This window comes from Pongo pygmaeus, chromosome X (genome assembly GCF_028885625.2).
Source record: "Pongo pygmaeus isolate AG05252 chromosome X, NHGRI_mPonPyg2-v2.0_pri, whole genome shotgun sequence".
Lineage (NCBI taxonomy): Eukaryota > Metazoa > Chordata > Mammalia > Primates > Hominidae > Pongo > Pongo pygmaeus.
The window spans coordinates 107955443-107973204 of NC_072396.2; the positions used below are offsets into that span (position 1 = coordinate 107955443).

At 38.1% G+C, this 17762-nt stretch overlaps 1 protein-coding gene across 9 annotated transcripts in view; it reads right to left on the reverse strand.

Moving 5' to 3' along the window:
- Positions 1 to 1168: 1168 nt before the first annotated feature.
- The window catches only part of LOC129024941 (uncharacterized), a 29053-nt gene continuing 12459 nt past the window's right edge, over positions 1169 to 17762 (reverse strand). For 6 of the 9 annotated variants that reach the window (XR_010125532.1, XR_010125533.1, XR_010125538.1 and 3 more), the window contains one exon: positions 2074 to 2628. Coding sequence is in view for 2 of the 9 variants with exons in the window: in XM_054472271.2 (XP_054328246.1) it covers positions 2426 to 2628 (203 nt within the window). In the remaining 7 variants the exon portion in view is untranslated. Of the gene's footprint in view, positions 2629 to 17762 lie in introns of all 9 variants that reach the window. The other 3 variants (XR_010125535.1, XR_010125541.1, XR_010125534.1) reach the window with 2 other exon arrangements.

The window sequence follows — 17762 nt, forward strand, 5'->3', positions numbered from 1 at the left end:
TGATTCAGTTTGGCCTGGAATCTTGACCTGGGACCAATCAAGAGTTGAAGTGATGATTCACAGGGGCTACTCAGTTTGGCCCAGGACCTATCAGCAGTTGAAGTGATGATTCGTAGAGGCCAGGCTCACAGTGCAAAAAGGAAACGAAAGAGTCCACTGGACCCACCATGTTCATGCCCACAAAAGGAGAAGAAAAGTTTTCCTGGGAGCCTGTTGATTATATAAAGGACAAAGGCATTTCTATGTCAGGCCTTCTTTCTTTATCTGAGGGGGTCGGAAGTTTTTGTAAGTTTTTATCTGAATGGGTTGGAGGTTCTCCTATCTGTGTAGCTATGGGCATGTCTCCAGGAACAACCACCTGTGTTAGTTCCCTTATTGGTGCCCACAGTTCGATTTTTTTCTCAGGCTGTTTTTTGTGTTATGTGGGGATGAGGCACTGACCTGTGGGTCAGGGGCTCTCCAGGATCCATCCCTTGTTGTCTACCTAAGGCATGTTAATTAACTCCTCTCATCAGCCTCAGTCAAGCAGTAGAAAAATATTTGTCCTGGGTAAGAGAATGGCTCCATTTTGGTGCCTTAGTGACCATGCAGGGCAAATGCAAATTTGTCCAGTAGGCCACAGGGGAAAGACTTGAACTGCAGCTAATCTGAGTCTTGGCAGAACACCTTGTGATTCTCCTAAAACATGAGAACATGGGATGCTTGAGGCCATCTCCCACTCTTCTTCCTACTTACCAAGGAGGCTGTCATGGGACAGTTTCTCATTGCCTTCTGAGTTTTGATAAGATATGAAGCTTTCTGTCTTGCCCCCTTGGGGTACAACTGCAGGTTATAAAACTGCTTAACTGCTGCATAGCATTGGCTCCTCAGCAATAGGGTGTCCCACAACTCAAGATGCAAACTTCCAATGGCCCCCTTTGTTTTGGTTTTGGTTACCTTGGTGTGTAGGACCAGGACCACGGGGAGCTTGTTCCTTTGGCTACTCTTCCTTTCACTGTGTATGTATGTAGTACACTTTCTAAATCTGAAAAGGGCTTGTTTCATATTTACTGGCAAAATTTGTCAGACCTGGCCTTGCCTTACTTGTCTGCTCAACACTGTATAGGTAGAGTGTATCTACTTTTTGCACCTTTCCTGAGAGGCTTTAACAAATATGATCATATTCTTTAAGCAAACAAATTTATGTATAGTTTATTGGGTCTTCATAATCACCATGACAATAAAGTATTAAACAGATATGAAAACTGAGACACAGAGGGGCTAATCAATTTTCTCAAAGTCACAGTAAGCAGCTGAGCTCAGTCTAAATTCAGATATGATTTCTAGTTCAGCGCTCAATGCTCTTGCTATTGCACATTTATAGTATATATTACTCCTGTCAAGTTTGCTACATTTTCGATGACAGATAATTAAATGATCTAAGAATTGACCCATCGAGACAGAATCATTTCTCTGGTGTGGCAGCAAGCAGTGCTATGTAATAATCTGATAATACTCTTTATATAGTTTGGCACGTGTTTCTCTAAATGTATTACTATACTTTTCCACATTGAGGTTCATCTTACACTTTCCTGACCACTCATTACTTGTTTCTGCAACTTTTCACTGCTGACTTGTCATAGTTTACTTCAATAAATCTACTGCAAAATTGGTATGTTCTCTGTCTTCCACACCTTTTATAAAAGTATGAACTAAGATGGATCCTAATACTGAATCCCAGGTTTTCCTACTCTGAAAAACAAAACTTCTATGATAAAATTTCTCCCTCCATCTTATATAGTGAACATGTTTTTAAAAGTGGTTATGAATGTGTATTCCAGTATTGTTTGTAATAATGAAAAATTATAAACACCTAAATATCCATCAATAGAGAATTGGATTAATAATGTGCCAACCACACAGTGGAATACCATGTAGCTATTAAACATAATAACTTAGATGCATAACTACTAATGTGAGTAAACAACTATTGTAAAATTTTCACATTAAAAATGTGAAATTTTCTGTCTATTGGGATGTGCACATGACATCCTCCCAGTAAGCAGAAAAACAACAAGGAAAAACATCAAAAGTTTAAAAATGGTTTATTGGGGTAGTGTGAATATAGGTAAGTTTAAAAATGAACGTGTGTTTTTATAATCAGAAAAAATCTATTTCCATTGTGAAAAAGTAAAAATGGTAAAGAATTACCTTTGATGTAAAAACACATCAGCTGCTTTTCAAAAATTTCAATAATTTGGAGATTGCAAAATGTTGGACAGAAGGTTTTCTTTTAATTTTAATTAGTTGCCTGCATTTAAAGATGTGAGGGATCAAACATAAATCTAAATTTCCAGCTTTACTTGAATAATCTGGACAACCATCACAGTCTCACATGGCAATTACTGCCTGGAACAGAGGGGTGGCTACTCCTGTCAGGTTCTCTTCAGTGAACCATAGTCTTCGCTTGGCAGCTAGTGCTCATGTGTGGTAACTGCCTGACCAAAGAAATGTTGACTCGCAGTTTTCCACAAGCCCTTTTGTCTTCTCCATCTTCTCTGCTGTATAATCCCCCTTCCCAACTGTGGAGCAGAGAAATCATCTCACCTTCAGCTGTGCATATGTGAAGACAGAAGCATGTGTGCACTCCTGTGTAAGAAAGCGTCAAGAGTTAGGTGGGAGAAAGCACACACAAACATGTTATATTTCAAAACAAAGTGAGCCTGAGGTTTGTGTCAGTAGCCAACGTACAGAGTTAGGAAAAGTGAGAAAAAGGAAATGCAGGTCAAAATAGGCAGGCAGGTTAGCCTTAGCAAAGGTCAGAAGAGAGGGTTATTACATCCTACCCACAGCATGCAATATACCCATGCAACAAACCTGCATGTATATCCCCTGATCTAAAATAAATGTTAAAATTGTTTTTTTAAAGAAATATGTTCCCCCTTGAAATATCATGCTGGTTTCTCTCCAATTCATAATGTTTGCTTAAGCACTAATGATAATACTTTAATCAGAATATTGAAGAAATAATATATATATACATGATCCAGAAGTCCAAATTAAAGGTAAAAATATATACATACATAAAAATGTCACTATCACCCTTGCTCCTATACACCATTTCCCCCTGATCTCTATAGCAACACTGTCCAATAGAAATTTCTGATAATGAAATGTTCTATATTGGCACTGTCCAATACAGTAGCTAGCAGCCACAGGTGGCTATTTTAATTTAATTTTTTGAAATTAAAAAGTCACTTTCTCAGTTGCACTAGGCACACGTCAAGTGCTCAAGAGCCACACATGACTAGTGTCTACCATATTAGACAGCACAGCCTAATAGTTTATTGTTTATCTTTCCAGAGTTTCCGTATACAAATATAAGCAAATAAATATTGGTTTTTATTTCAGATTCCATCCACTTTCCCATAATGGAAATCAAATTTACCAATCTTTGGTTTGTGAGATTCTTTCAGAAACAAGTCTTATGAATGTAGGACACCAGGCAATCTGACAATATGTTAGCACAGTGGCCATAAATTGACAGTAAGACATACATTTTGGCTAAAAGTTCTGCCTTAAAGCTCTTTGATTTTGAGCAAGTTACTTAATTTTTCTGGGTCTATTTCCTCATCTGTAAAATGGAAATAATGTTACCTATCTCATGGGTATTGTGAGGACTAAATGAGGACATAGATATATAATTTAGAATGGTGCCTACCTAGTACATAGTGATAAATACAGGCCTATCTCATTTTATTGCACTTCACTCTATTGCACTTGGCAGATACTGTGTTTTTTACGAATTGAAGACTTGGAGCAATTCTGCATCAAACAATTCTATCAGTGATATTTTTCCAACAGCATGTGCTCATTTTGTGTCTCTGGGTCACCTTTTGATAATTCTTGCAATATTTCTAACTTTTTCACTATTATTATATCTGTTGCAGTGATCAGTGATCTTTGATGTTACTATTGTAATTCTTTTGGGGTATCGTGAACTGTGCCCATATAAGATGGCAGGCTAACTCAGGCCTCCCTATTCCCTGAGACACAACAGTATTGAAATTAGGCTAATTAATAACCCTATGGTGGCCTCTAAGAGTTCAAGTGAAAGGAATAGTCACATGTCTCTCACTTTAAGTCAAAAGCTAGAAATGATTAAGCTTAGTGAGGAAGGAAAGTTGAAAGCTAACATAGGCTAAAAGCTAGGCCTCTTGTACCAGACAGTTAGCCAAGTTGTGAACACAAGGGAAAAGTTTGTGGAGGAAATTGAAAGTGTTACTCCAGTGAACATGTGAATGATAAGAAAGCAAAACAGACTTACTGCCCATATGGAAAAAGTTTGAGTGGTCTCCATAGAAATTCAAACAAGCTGCAACATTCCCTTAAGCCAAAGCCTAACCCAGAGCAGGGCCCTAACTCTCTTCAATTCTGCAGAGGTTGAGAGAGATAAGGAAGCTGCAGAAGAAAAGTTGGAAGCCAGCAGAGGCTGGTTCATGAGGTTCAAGGTAAGACGCTATCTTCATAACATAAAAGTGCAAGGTGAAGCAGCAAGTGCTGATGTAAAAGTTGCAAAAAGTTATCTAGAAAATCTAGCTAAGATAATCGATGAAAGCGGCTACACAAAACAACAAATTTTCAATGCAGACAAAAGAGCCTTATATTGGAATAAGATGCCATCTAGGACTTTCACAGATAGAGAGAAGTCAATGCCTGGCTTCGAAGACTTAAAGGACAGACTGACTTTCTTGTTAGAGGCTAATGCAGCTGGTGATTTTAATTTGAAGCCAATTCTTATTGACCATTCCGAAAATCCTTGGGCCCTTAAGAATTATGCCAAATCTATGCTGCCTGTGCTCTAGAAATGAAATGACAAAGCCTGGATGATAGCACATTTGTTTACAGCATAATTTACTGAATATTTTAAGCCCACTACTGAGACCTACTGCTCAGAAAAAAAGATTCCTTTCAAAATATTATGGCTCATTGACAATGTACCTAGTCACCCAAGAGCTCTGATGAAGATATACAAGGAGGTTAATGTTGTTTTCATGCCTGCTAACACAGCATTCATTCTGTAGCCCATAGATCACGGTGTAACTTTGACTTTCAAGTCTTACTATTTAAGAAATACATTTCATAAGGCTATAGCTGCTGTAGATATTGATTCCTCTCATGGATCTGAGCAAAGAAAATTGAAAACCTCTGAAAAGGATTCACCATTCTAGATGCCATTAAGAACTTTCATGATTTATGGGAGGAGGTCAAAATATCAACATTTACAGGAGTTTGGAAGAAGTTGATTCGAACTCTCATGGATAAGTTTGAGGGGTTCAAGACTTCTGTGGAGAAAGTCACTGCAGATGTGGTGGAAATAGCAAGAGAACTAGAATTAGAAGTGTAGCCTGAAGATGTGACAGAATTGCTGCAATCTCTTGATAAATCTTGAATGGATGAGGAGTTGTTTCTTTTTTAAAAATTATTATTATACATTAAGTTCTAGGGTACACCTGCACAACATGCAGGTTTGTTACATAGGCATACATGTGCCATGATGGTTTGCTGCACCCATCAACTCATCATTTACATTAGGTATTTCTCCTAATGCTATCCCTTCCCCAGCTCCCCATCCCCTGACTGGCCCCAGTGTGTGATGATCCCCGCCCTATGTCCATGTGTTCTCATTGTTCAACTCCCACCTATGAGTGAGAACATGTGGTGTTTGGTTTTCTGTCCTTGTGATAGTTTGCTGAGAATGATAGTTTCCAGCTTCATCCATTAACCTGCAAAGGACATGAACTCATCCTTTTTTATGGCTGCATAGTATTCAATGGTGTATATGTGCCACATTTTCTTAATCCAGTCTATCACTGATGGACATTTGGATTGGTTCCAAGTCTTTGCTATTGTGAATAGTGCCACCATAAACATATGTGTGCATGTATCTTTATCACAGAATGATTTACAATCCTTTGGGTATATGCCCAGTAATGGGATTGCTGGGTTAAATGGTATTTCTAGTTCTAGATCCTTGAGGAATCACCACACTGTCTTCCACAATGGTTGAACTAATTTTCACTCCCACCAACAGCGTAAAAGCATTCCTATTTCTCTGCATCCTCTCCAGCATCTGTTGCTTCCTGACTTTTTAATGATCTCCATTCTAACTGGTGTGAGATGGTATCTCATTGTGGTTTTGATTTGCATTTCTCTGATGACCAGTGATGATGAGCATTTTTTCATATGTCTGTTGGCTGCATAAATGTCTTCTTTTGAGAAGAGTCTGTTCATATCCTTTGCCCACTTTTTGATGGGGTTCTTTTTTCTTGTAAATTTGTTTAAGTTCTTTGTAGATTCTGGATATTAGCCCTTTGTCAGGTGGGTAGATTGCAAACATTTTCTCCCATTCTGTAGGTTGCCTGTTCACTCTGATGATAGTTTATTTTGCTGTGCAGAAGCTCTTTAGTTTAATTAGATCTCATTTGTCAATTTTGGCTTTTGTTGCCATTGCCTTTGGTGTTTTAGTCATGAAGTCTTTGCCCATGCCTATGTCCTGAATGGTATTGCCTAGGTTTTCTTCTAGGGTTTTTATGGTGTTAGGTCTTACATTTAAATCTTTAATCCATCTTGAGTTAAATTTTATATACGGTGTAATGAAGGGATCTAGTTTCAGCTTTCTACATATGGCTAGCCGGTTTTCCGAGCACCATTTATTAAATAGGGAATCTTTTCCCCATTTCTTGTTTTTGTCAGGTTTGTCAAAGATCAGATGGTTGTAGATATGTGGCATTATTTCTGAGGGCTCTGTTCTGTTCCATTGGTCTATATATCTGTTTTGGTACCAGTACCATGCTGTTTTGGTTACTGTAGCCTTGTAGTATAGTTTGAAGTCAGGTAGCGTGATGCCTCCAGCTTTGTTCTTTTGACTTAGGATTGTCTTGGCTATACGGTCTCTTTTTTGGTTCCATATGAACTTTAAAGTAGTTTTTTCCAATTCTGTGAAGAAAGTCACTGGTAGCTTGATGGGGATAGCATTGAATCTATAAATTACTTTGGGCAGTAAGGCTATTTTCACAATATTGGTTCTTTCTATCCATGAGCATGGGGGAGTTGTTTCTTATGGATGAACAAAGTAGCTTCTTGAGATGGCATCTACTCTTGGTGAAGGTGCTGTGAATAGTGTTGAAATGACAACAAAGGATTTAGAATATTACATAAATTTAGTTGATAAAGCAGTGTCAGGGTTTGAAAGCACTGACTCCAATTTTGAAAGAAGTTCTACTGTAGGTAAATGCTATTAAACAGCATCATATGCCACAGAGAAATCTTTCATGAAAGGAAGAGTCAATTGATGTGGCCAACTTCATTGCTGTTTTATTTTAAGAAATTGCCACAGCCACCCCAACCATCAGCAACTGCCATCCTTATCAGTCAGCAACCATCAACATCAAAGGAAGACCCTCCTCCACCAAAAAGATTACAACTCATTAAAGGCTCAGATGATCATTAGCATTTTTTAGCAGCAAAGTATTTTTAAATTAAGTTACATATTTTTTTTAGACATAATGCTATTGTATACTTAAGAGACTGCAGTATAGTGTAAATATAACTTTTATATGTACTAGGAAACCAAAAAATTTGTGTTGCTTACTTTATTGTGATAATTTACTTCATTGCAGTCGTCTGGAACTGAACCCACAATATGTTCAAGGTATGTGTGTATCTGAAAGTTGATGAGGGTAGATTTGTTGGAGTACTCGTTGGGGGATAGGGATGGGTTGGGGAATAAAAGCCAGACTTCAGTCGTTTGAGGAGTGAGTGGGTGATGAGAAATGGACATATAAACAGAGTACTCTTTCAAAGAAGTTTGAATTAAAAACAGAAAATGGATACTGGTAAGTAAGTAGCAAAAGTGAGGTGTGGTATCACAGGAGAGTTTTTTAAGACTGGATATCTAAGAATATTTCAGAGGTATCCAATAATAGTGGTAGAATCTCAACTAATGATATTGTTGTTATATTACTCTCATCATCACTATACCTCTACCATACTAATTTCCATAAAATACACATTTTATCTCCCCACTTCACTGGATAAACTCTAAATTCCTCTGCTTGGGATGTAGGCTCTTCCATAGAGGTAGCATACCATCTAGCTTTATCATTTACGTGCTTCATAACATTGGGCAGCTTGCTTAATTTCTCTGAGACCTAATTTCCTCATCTGTAAATTGAAGTGGCCCACACTTACCTTAGCAGGATACAGAAAGATAACTTGGGGCTTCTCTCTAACCTCACTCCTGATAGTCCTTGAAGAAGACCCAGCTTCCATGAGACTTGTCTTTAATTCCTACTGCAGAGAGGTGCTGGAGTTTGCTAGTTCTCTGTGTATGCTGAGCAATTAAATGCTGCCTCTTAATCAAATGCTGATTGCATATTTATTTCTTTTTGGTGTTGGAAATCCAAAGCAAAATCAATGGGTTACATTTCATGAGAACTTGCTAAATTTTGGGAGATGTGTAGACATTTATTTTTTATTTTTATTCTTTTCTTGAGACAGGGTCTCATTCTGTCTCCCAGGCTGGAATGCAGTGGCACAATCATGGCTTACTGCAGCCTCAAACTCCTGGGCTCAAGCAATCCTCCTGTCTCAGTTTCCTGAGTAGCTGTAACTACAAGTGTGCATTACCGCATCTGGCTACTTTTTCAATTTTTTGTAGAGACAGTGCCTTGCTATGTTGCCCAGGCTGATCTTGAACTCCTGGGCTCAAGGGATTCTCTCACCTTGACCTCCCAAAGTGCTGGGATTATAGGGGTCAGCCACCGTGTTCAGACTACACATTTATTTTTAATTTAACAAACACATAATGCTTACACTAGGATTGTTTCCAAGGAACACTTAATATATGCTAGAATGTTTCTAAGCACTGCACAGGTATTAACTCATACAACCCTCATAATAATCCCACTTACGCGTGGGAAAATTAAGGCACATGAAGGTTAAGTAAGTTGCTCAACATCACTTAGCTGATAAGTGGTAGAGCTTGGATTTGAAACCAGGGCATCTAGCTTTAGATTTTGTGCACCCCATCACTACACTATAATGCCCCTCACTTAAGCTTAACAACAACCCAGTGAAGCAGGTACTGTTATTATTCTTATTTTACCCTGAGACTCAGAGAAATTAGGTTACTTGCCTAAAGTCACATGGCGAGTAAGTGGTGGGTGAGGTTTGAACCAGGTTTGTCTGATTCCTAGGCATTTTGACAACATGTTAACTAGTCATTCCACTACAGTTTGATCCTTTTTTGCCATATGTGCATACCACCTATACAATTATTTATTTAAGAAAGCTATTTTAATTAACTGATTTTAAATAACTTTTTTGTATTTTGTAAGCAATAATATCTATGGTTTCACAGATAACATGTTATTGACATATTTTTAATTCACATTAAACTGCATAAACAGTTTTTAAAAATCTGTGTACCTCCGTGGACATAGAGCGTGGAATAATAAACATTGGAGACTTGGAAAGGTGGGAGGAGGGTGAAGGATCAGAAATTGCTTAATGGGTACAATGTACACTATTTGGGTGATGGTTACACTGAAGGCCCAGACTTCACCACTGTGCAATATATCCATGTAACAAAACTGCACCTGTACCTCTTATATTTATACAAATAAAAAATTCCTTACAAATCTGTGTACCACTTAAAACTATCTCCTGTACCTGAAGAGGCATGTACACCACATTTTGGGTATTGCATCATATTACACTTTTAACCCATAGCCCACCCTTCATCTCCAAAGTTCTGTTCAAACCCCTTTTCCCAAAAATCACATGGGCTATTAGTTTCTCTTCTGGAGTCAAGGAAAGGAAATATCTTTAGTGGAGTGCCTAGACTGGTCAAAACCCAGTGATTAGGATAATACGTGCATTCCAATGGATGCTGGTAATATTTTGTGGTTAGAGGTGGGGGAGTAGTGCAGGAGAATCATTCATCATACAAACAGAGCCAATAAAAACATTATTCAAATATTTACAAATGTTTCACTTGTACTGCAACATGCTGCCATCCTAGAAGGGAGCAAAACAGGCTTGGTCCACTCTACTTATTCAAATTATCTGCTTGGCTTTGTAGATCTTTTCAGGACATATCTGTACTGCCACGTTCATTGTGGCTTTATTCACAATAGCAACCTCAGTGCTCATAGATGTATGAATTGATAAAAAGTTGTGACATCTATATCTGTATATAGACATAGATATATACACACACATTAAGATATTATTCGACCTTAGAAAAGAAGGGTATAATGCCATTATGACAATATGGATGAACCTGGAGGATAAAACTCCAGGTTTATAAAGTGAAATAAGCCAATCACAGAAAGAAAAACGCTGTATCGCACTTATACATAAGATCTAAGAAAAAAAGTCAAACACACAGAAATAGAGTAGAAGGGTGGTTAGCAGGGGTAGAGGGGGGTGGCAGGAAGTGGGGAGATGTGGATTAAAGAATGCAAATTTGTAGTTTTGCAGGATAAATAAATTTAGAGATTTCTACAAGAGTAGAGCTGTAGTTAATAATATTGTATTGTATGTTAAAAATTTGCTAAGAGAATAGATTTTATGTGCTCTCATCACACACACACACACACACACACACACACACACACACACGCACACACGGACAAACACAAAGGTAATAAACTAATAACAGACTAAACTGTGAGACTTCCAGAGCTTACTCGAACCAACCAATCAGAATTCACACACACAAAGGTAAGAGACTAATAACAGAACAAACTGCGACACTTCCAGAGCTCACTTGAACCAACCAATCAGAGCTCACGGGCCTCAACCAACCAAGGCTCAACTGTCTCGACTAATCAGGGCTCAGTTCTATCATCCATCAAAACTAAATGAGTCAGAATCCTTCATTTTGCACAAACCTACCTGAAAGGGAACCTGGGAAGGAAATTTTGCTATAAAACTTGAATTCTTCCTTTGTTCTTTGGAACACATCTTTATTTTACATCAAAGGCTGTGTCTCTGTGGTTCGCCAACTATATACTGGATCAAAGTCGCTCTCTTACAAATTGCTTTACAGATAACTTTTTTTTTTTTACAAAATAACATTTACAGGTTCCTACATTATTATAAAAGGGTTATTTAATTTTATTTTTAAACAGTGAGTGGAACATTTAAGAAAACTGATGAAATATTGGGCTTTGAAGCAAATCAACAAATTTCAAGAATAGATTCACAAAGTTTATTTCCTTTCCACAGAGGTAAAAAACTACAAATCAATTATTTAAAAATGGAAAACCTCTAACTGCTTTGAGATAAAGCAATACATGTATATAATAATAAATCAACAAAAAGTACTAGGGCCATGAAGAAAACACAATGGAAATTAGAAAACATTAAAATAAATATTAACATTCAAGTTGATTGAGCAAAAAGCAGTCATCCTAATTTTTTTAATTGCCTACCGTTCTCCTGTTTTTTTTTTTTCAGTTTTGATATTTATTGCACACTAGGGTGGCTGTAGTCAATAATAATGTATCATAGATTTCAAACTAACTAATAACATATTATATATTTTGAATGTCTCATCAGGAAAAACAATAGGTAAGTGAACAGTAGGTCATGGATACGTCAATCAGCTTTTGTTTTTGTTTTTGTTTTTCTATTTATTTATTTTCATTACACTTTAAGTTTTAGGGTACATGTGCACAACGTGCAGGTTTGTTACATATATATACATGTGCCACGTTGGTGTGCTGCACCCATTAACTTGTCATTTAACATTAGGTATATCTCCTAATGCTATCCCTCCCCGCTTCCCCACCACAAAACAGGCCCCGGTGTGTGATGTTCCCCTTCCTGTGTCCATGTGTTCTCATTGTTCAATTCCCACCTATGAGTGAGAATATGTGGTGTTTGGTTTTTTGTCCTTGCGATAGTTTTCTGAGAATGATGGTTTCCAGCTTCATCCATGTCCCTACAAAGGACAGGAACTCATCATTTTTTATGACTGCATAGTATTCCATGGTGTATATGTGCCACATTTTCTTAATCCAGTCTATCATTGTTGGACATTTGGGTTGGTACCAAGTCTTTGCTATTGTGAATAGTGCCACAATAAACATACGTGTGCATTTGTCTTTATAGCAGCATGATTTATAATCCTTTGGGTATATACCCAGTAATGGGATGGCTGGGTCAAATGGTATTTCTAGTTCTAGATCCCTGAGGAATCGCCACACTGACTTCCACAATGGTTGAACTAGTTTACAGTCCCACCAACAGTGTAAAAGTGTTCCTATTTCTCCACATCCTCTCCAGCACCTGTTATTTCCTGACTTTTTAATGATCGCCGTTCTAACTGGTGTGAGATTGTATCTCATTGTGGTTTTGATTTGCATTTTTCTGATGGCCAGCGATGATGAGCATTTTTTCATGTGTCTTTTGGCTGCATAAATGTCTTCTTTTGAGAAGTGTCTGTTCATATCCTTCACCCACTTGTTGATGGGGTTGTTTGTTTTTTTCTTGTAAATTTGTTGGAGTTCATTGTAGATTCTGGATATTAGCCCTTTGTCAGATGAGTAGATTGCAAAAATTTTCTCCCATTCTGTAGGTTGCCTGTTCACTCTGATGGTAGTTTCTTTTGCTGTGCAGAAGCTCTTTAGTTTAATTAGATCCCATTTGTCAATTTTGGCTTTTGTTTCCATTGCTTTTGGTGTTTTAGACATGAAGTCCTTGCCCATGTCTATGTCCTGAATGGTATTGCCTAGGTTTTCTTCTAGGGTTTTTATGGTTTTAGGTCTAACATTTAAATCTTTAATCCATCTTGAATTAAGTTTAGTATAAGGTGTAAGGAAGGGATCCAGTTTCAGCTTTCTACATATGGCTAGCCAGTTTTCCCAGGACCATTTATTAAATAGGGAATCCTTTCCCCATTTCTTGTTTTTGTCAGGTTTGTCAAAGATCAGATAGTTGTAGATATGTGGCATTATTTCTGAGGGCTGTGTTCTGTTCCATTGGTCTATATCTCTGTTTTGGTACCAGTACCATGCTGTTTTGGTTACTGTAGCCTTGTAGTATAGTTTGAAGCCAGGTAACGTGATGCCTCCAGCTTTGTTCTTTTCGCTTAGGATTGTCTTGGCAATGTGGGCTCTTTTTTGGTTCCATATGAACTTTAAAGTAGTTTTTTCCAATTCTGTGAAGAAAGTCATTGGTAGCTTGATGGGCATGGCATTGAATCTGTAAATTACCTTGGGCAGTATGGTCATTTTCAAGATATTGATTCTTCCTATCCATGAGCATGGAATGTTCTTCCATTTGTTTGTGTCCTCTTTTATTTCATTGAGCAGTGGTTTGTAGTTCTCCTTGAAGTGGTCCTTCACATCCCTTGTAAGTTGGATTCCTAGGTATTTTATTCTCTTTGAAGCAATTGTGAATGGGAGTTCACTCATGATTTAGCTCTCTGTTTGTCTGTTATTGGTGTATAGGAATGCTTGTGATTTTTGCACATTAAGATTTTGTATCCTGAGACTTTGCTGAAGTTGCTTATCAGCTTAAGGAGATTTGGGGCTGAGACGATGGGGTTTTCTAGATATACAATCATGTCATCTGCAAACAGGGACAATTTGACTTCCTCTTTTCCTAATTGAATGCCCTTTATTTCTTTCTCCTGCCTGATTGCCCTGGCCAGAACTTCCAACACTATGTTGAATAGGAGTGGTGAGAGAGGGCATCCCTGTCTTGTACCAGTTTTCAAAGAGAATGCTTCCAGTGTTTGCCCATTCAGTATGATATTGGCTGTGGGTTTGTCATAAATAGCTCTTATTATCTTGAGATGCGTCCTATGAATACCTAATTTATTGAGAGTTTTTAGCATGAAGGACTGTTGAATTTTGTCAAAGGCCTTTTCTGCATCTATTGAGATAATCATGTAGTTTTTGTCGCTGGTTTTGTTTATATGCTGGATTACATTTATTGATTTGCATATGCTGAACCAGGCTTGCATCTCAGGGATGAAGCCCACTTGATCATGGTGGATAAGGTTTTTGATGTGCTGCTGGTTTCAGTTTGCCAGTATTTTATTGAGGATTTTTGCATCGATGTTCATCAGGAATATTGGTCTAAAATTCTCTCTTTTTTTTTTGTTGTGTCTCTGCCAGGCTTTGGTATCAGGATGATGCTGGCCTCATAAAATGAGTTAGGGAGGATTCCCTCTTTTTCTATTGATTGGAATAGTTTCAGAAGGAATGATACCAGCTCCTCCTTGTACCTCTGGTAGAATTTGGCTGTGAATCCATCTGGTCCTGGACTTTTTTTGGTTGGTAAGCTATTAATTATTGCCTCAATTTCAGAGCCTGTTATTGGTCTATTCAGAGATTCACCTTCTTCCTGATTTAGTCTTGGGAGGGTGTATGTGTCGAGGAATTTATCCATTTATACCAGATTTTCTAGTTTATTTGCGTAGTGGTGTTTATAGTATTCTCTGATGGTAGTTTGTATTTCTGTGGGAAGGGTGGTGATATCCCCTTTATCATTTTTAATGCATCTATTTGATTCTTCTCTCTTTTCTTCTTTATTAGTCTCGCTAGCGGTCTATCAATTTTGTTGATCTTTTCAAAAAACCAGCTCCTGGATTCATTGATTTTTTGAAGGGTTTTTTGTGTCTCTATTTCCTTCAGTTCTGCTCTGATTTTAGTTATTTCTTGCCTTCAGCTAGCTTTTGAATGTGTTTGCTCTTGCTTCTCTAGTTCTTTTAATTGTGATGTTAAGTTGTCAATTTTAGACCTTTCCTGCTTTCTCTTGAGGGCATTTAGTGCTCTAAATTTCCCTCTACACACTCCTTTGAATGTGTCCCAGAGATTCTGGTATGTTGTGTCTGTGTTCTCGATGGTTTCAAAGAACTTCTTTATTTCTGCCTTCATTTCGTTATGTACCCAGTAGTCATTCAGGAGCAGGTTGTTCAGTTTCCATGTAATTGAGTGGTTTTGAGTGAGTTTCTTAATCCTGAGTTCTAGTTTGATTGCACTGTTGTCTGAGAGATAATTTGTTATAATTTCTGTTCTTTTACATTTGCTGAGGAGTGCTTTACTTCCAACTATGTGGTCAGTTTTGGAATAGGTATGGTGTGGTGCTGAGAAGAATGTATATTCTGTTGATTTGGGGTGGAGAGTTCTGTAGATGTCTATCAGGTCCGCTTGGTGCAGAGCTGAGTTCAATTCCTGGATATCCTTGTTAACTTTCTGTCTCGTTGATCTGTCTAATGTTGACAGTGGGGTGTTAAAGTCTCCCATTATTATTGTGTGGGAGTCTAAGTCTCTTTGTAGGTCTCTAAGGACTTACTTTATGACTCTGGGTGCTCCTGTATTGGGTGCATATATATTTAGGATAGTTAGCTCTTCTTGTTGAATTGATCCCTTTACCATTATGTAATGGCCTTCTTTGTCTCTTTTGATCTTTGTTGGTTTAAAGTCTGTTTTATCAGAGACTAGGATTGAAACCCCTGCCTTTTTTTGTTTTCCATTTGCTTGATAGTTCTTCCTCCATCCTTTTATTTTGAGCCTATGTGTGTCTTTGCACATGAGATGGGTTTCCTGAATACAGCACAGAGATGGGTCTTGACTCTTTATCCAATTTGCCAGTCTGTGTCTTTTAATTGGAGCATTTAGCCCATTTACATTTAAGGTTAATATTGTTATGTGTGAATTTGATCCTATCATTATGATGTTAGCTGGTTATTTTGCTCATTAGTTGATGCAGTTTCTTCCTAGCCTCGATGGTCTTCACAATTTGGCATGTTTTTGCAGTGGCTGGTACCAGTTGTTCCTTTCCATGTTTAGTGCTTCCTTCAGGAGCTCTTTTAGGGCAGGCCTGGTGGTGACAAAATCTCTCAGCATTTGTTTGTCGGTAAAGTATTTTATTTCTCTTTCACTTATGAAGCTTAGTTTGGCTGGATATGAAATTCTGGGTTGAAAATTCTTTTCTTTAAGAATGTTGAAGAAAACCTAGGCAATACCATTCAGGACATAGGCATGGGCAAGGACTTCATGTCTAAAACACCAAAAGCAATGGCAACAAAAGCCAAAATTGACAAATGGGATCTAATTAAACTAAAGAGCTTCTGCACAGCAAAGGAAACTACCATCAGAGTGAACAGGCAGCCCACAACATGGGAGAAAATTTTCACAACCTACTCATCTGACAAAGGGCTAATATCCAGAATCTACAATGAACTCCAACAAATTTGCAAGAAGAAAACAAACAACCCCATCAAAAAGTGGGCGAAGGACATGAACAGACACTTCTCAAAAGAAGACATTTATGCAGCCAAAAAACACATGAAAAAATGCTCACCATCACTGGCCATCAGAGAAATGCAAATCAAAACCACAATGAGATACCATCTCACACCAGTTAGAATGGCAATCATTAAAAAGTCAGGAAACAACAGGTGCTGGAGAGGATGTGGAGAAATAGGAACACTTTTACACTGTTGGTGGGACTGTAAACTAGTTCAACCCTTGTGGAAGTCAGTGTGGCGATTCCTCAGGGATCTAGAACTAGAAATTCCATTTGACCCAGCCATCCCATTACTGGGTATATACCCAAAGGACTATAAATCATGCTGCTATAAAGACACATGCACACATATGTTTATTGCGGCATTATTCACAATAGCAAAGACTTTTAACCAACCCTAATGTCCAACAATGATAGACTGGATTAAGAAAATGTGGCACATATACACCATGGAATACTATGCAGCCATAAAAAATGATGAGTTCACGTCCTTTGTAGGGACATGGATGAAATTGGAAATCATCATTCTCAGTAAACTATCGCAAGAACAAAAAACCAAACACCGCATATTCTCACTCATAGGTGGGAATTGAACAATGAGAACACATGGACACAGGAAGGGGAACATCACACTTCGGGGACTGTTGTGGGGTGGGGGGAGAGTGGAGGGATAGCATTGGGAGATATACCTAATGCTAGATGACAAGTTGGTGGGTGCAGCGCACCAGCATGGCACATGTATACATATGTAACTTACCTGCACGTTGCGCACATGTACCATAGAGCCTAAAGTATAATAATAATAATAATAATAATAATAACAAAAAGAAAAAAAGAATGTTGAATATTGGCCCCCACTCTCTTCTGGCTTGTAGAGTTTCTGCTGAGAGATCAGCTGTTAGTCTGATGGGCTTCCCTTTGTGGGTAACCCGACCTTTCTCTCTGGCTGCCCTTAACATTTTTTCCTTCATTTCAACTTTGGTGAATCTGATGTCTTGGAGTTGCTCTTCTCAAGGAGTATCTTTGTGGCGTTCTCTGTATTTCCTGAATCTGAATGTTGGCCTGCCTTGCTGGATTGGGGAAATTCTCCTGGATAATATCCTGCAGAGTGTTTTCCAACTTGGTTCCATTCTCCCCGTCACTTTCAGGTACACCAATCAGACGTAGATTTGGTCTTCTCACATAGTCCCATATTTCTTGGAGGCTTTGTTTGTTTCTTTGTATTCTCTTTTCTCTAAACTTCTCTTCTTGCTTCATTTCTTTCATTTGATCTTCCATCACTGATACCCTTTCTTCCAGTTGATCGAATCAGCTACTGAGGCTTGTTCATTTGTCACGTCATTCTCATGCCATGGTTTTCAGCTCCATCAGGTCCTTTAAGGACTTCTCTGCATTGGTTATTCTAGTTAGCCATTCATCTAATCTTTTTTCAAGGTTTTTAACTTCTT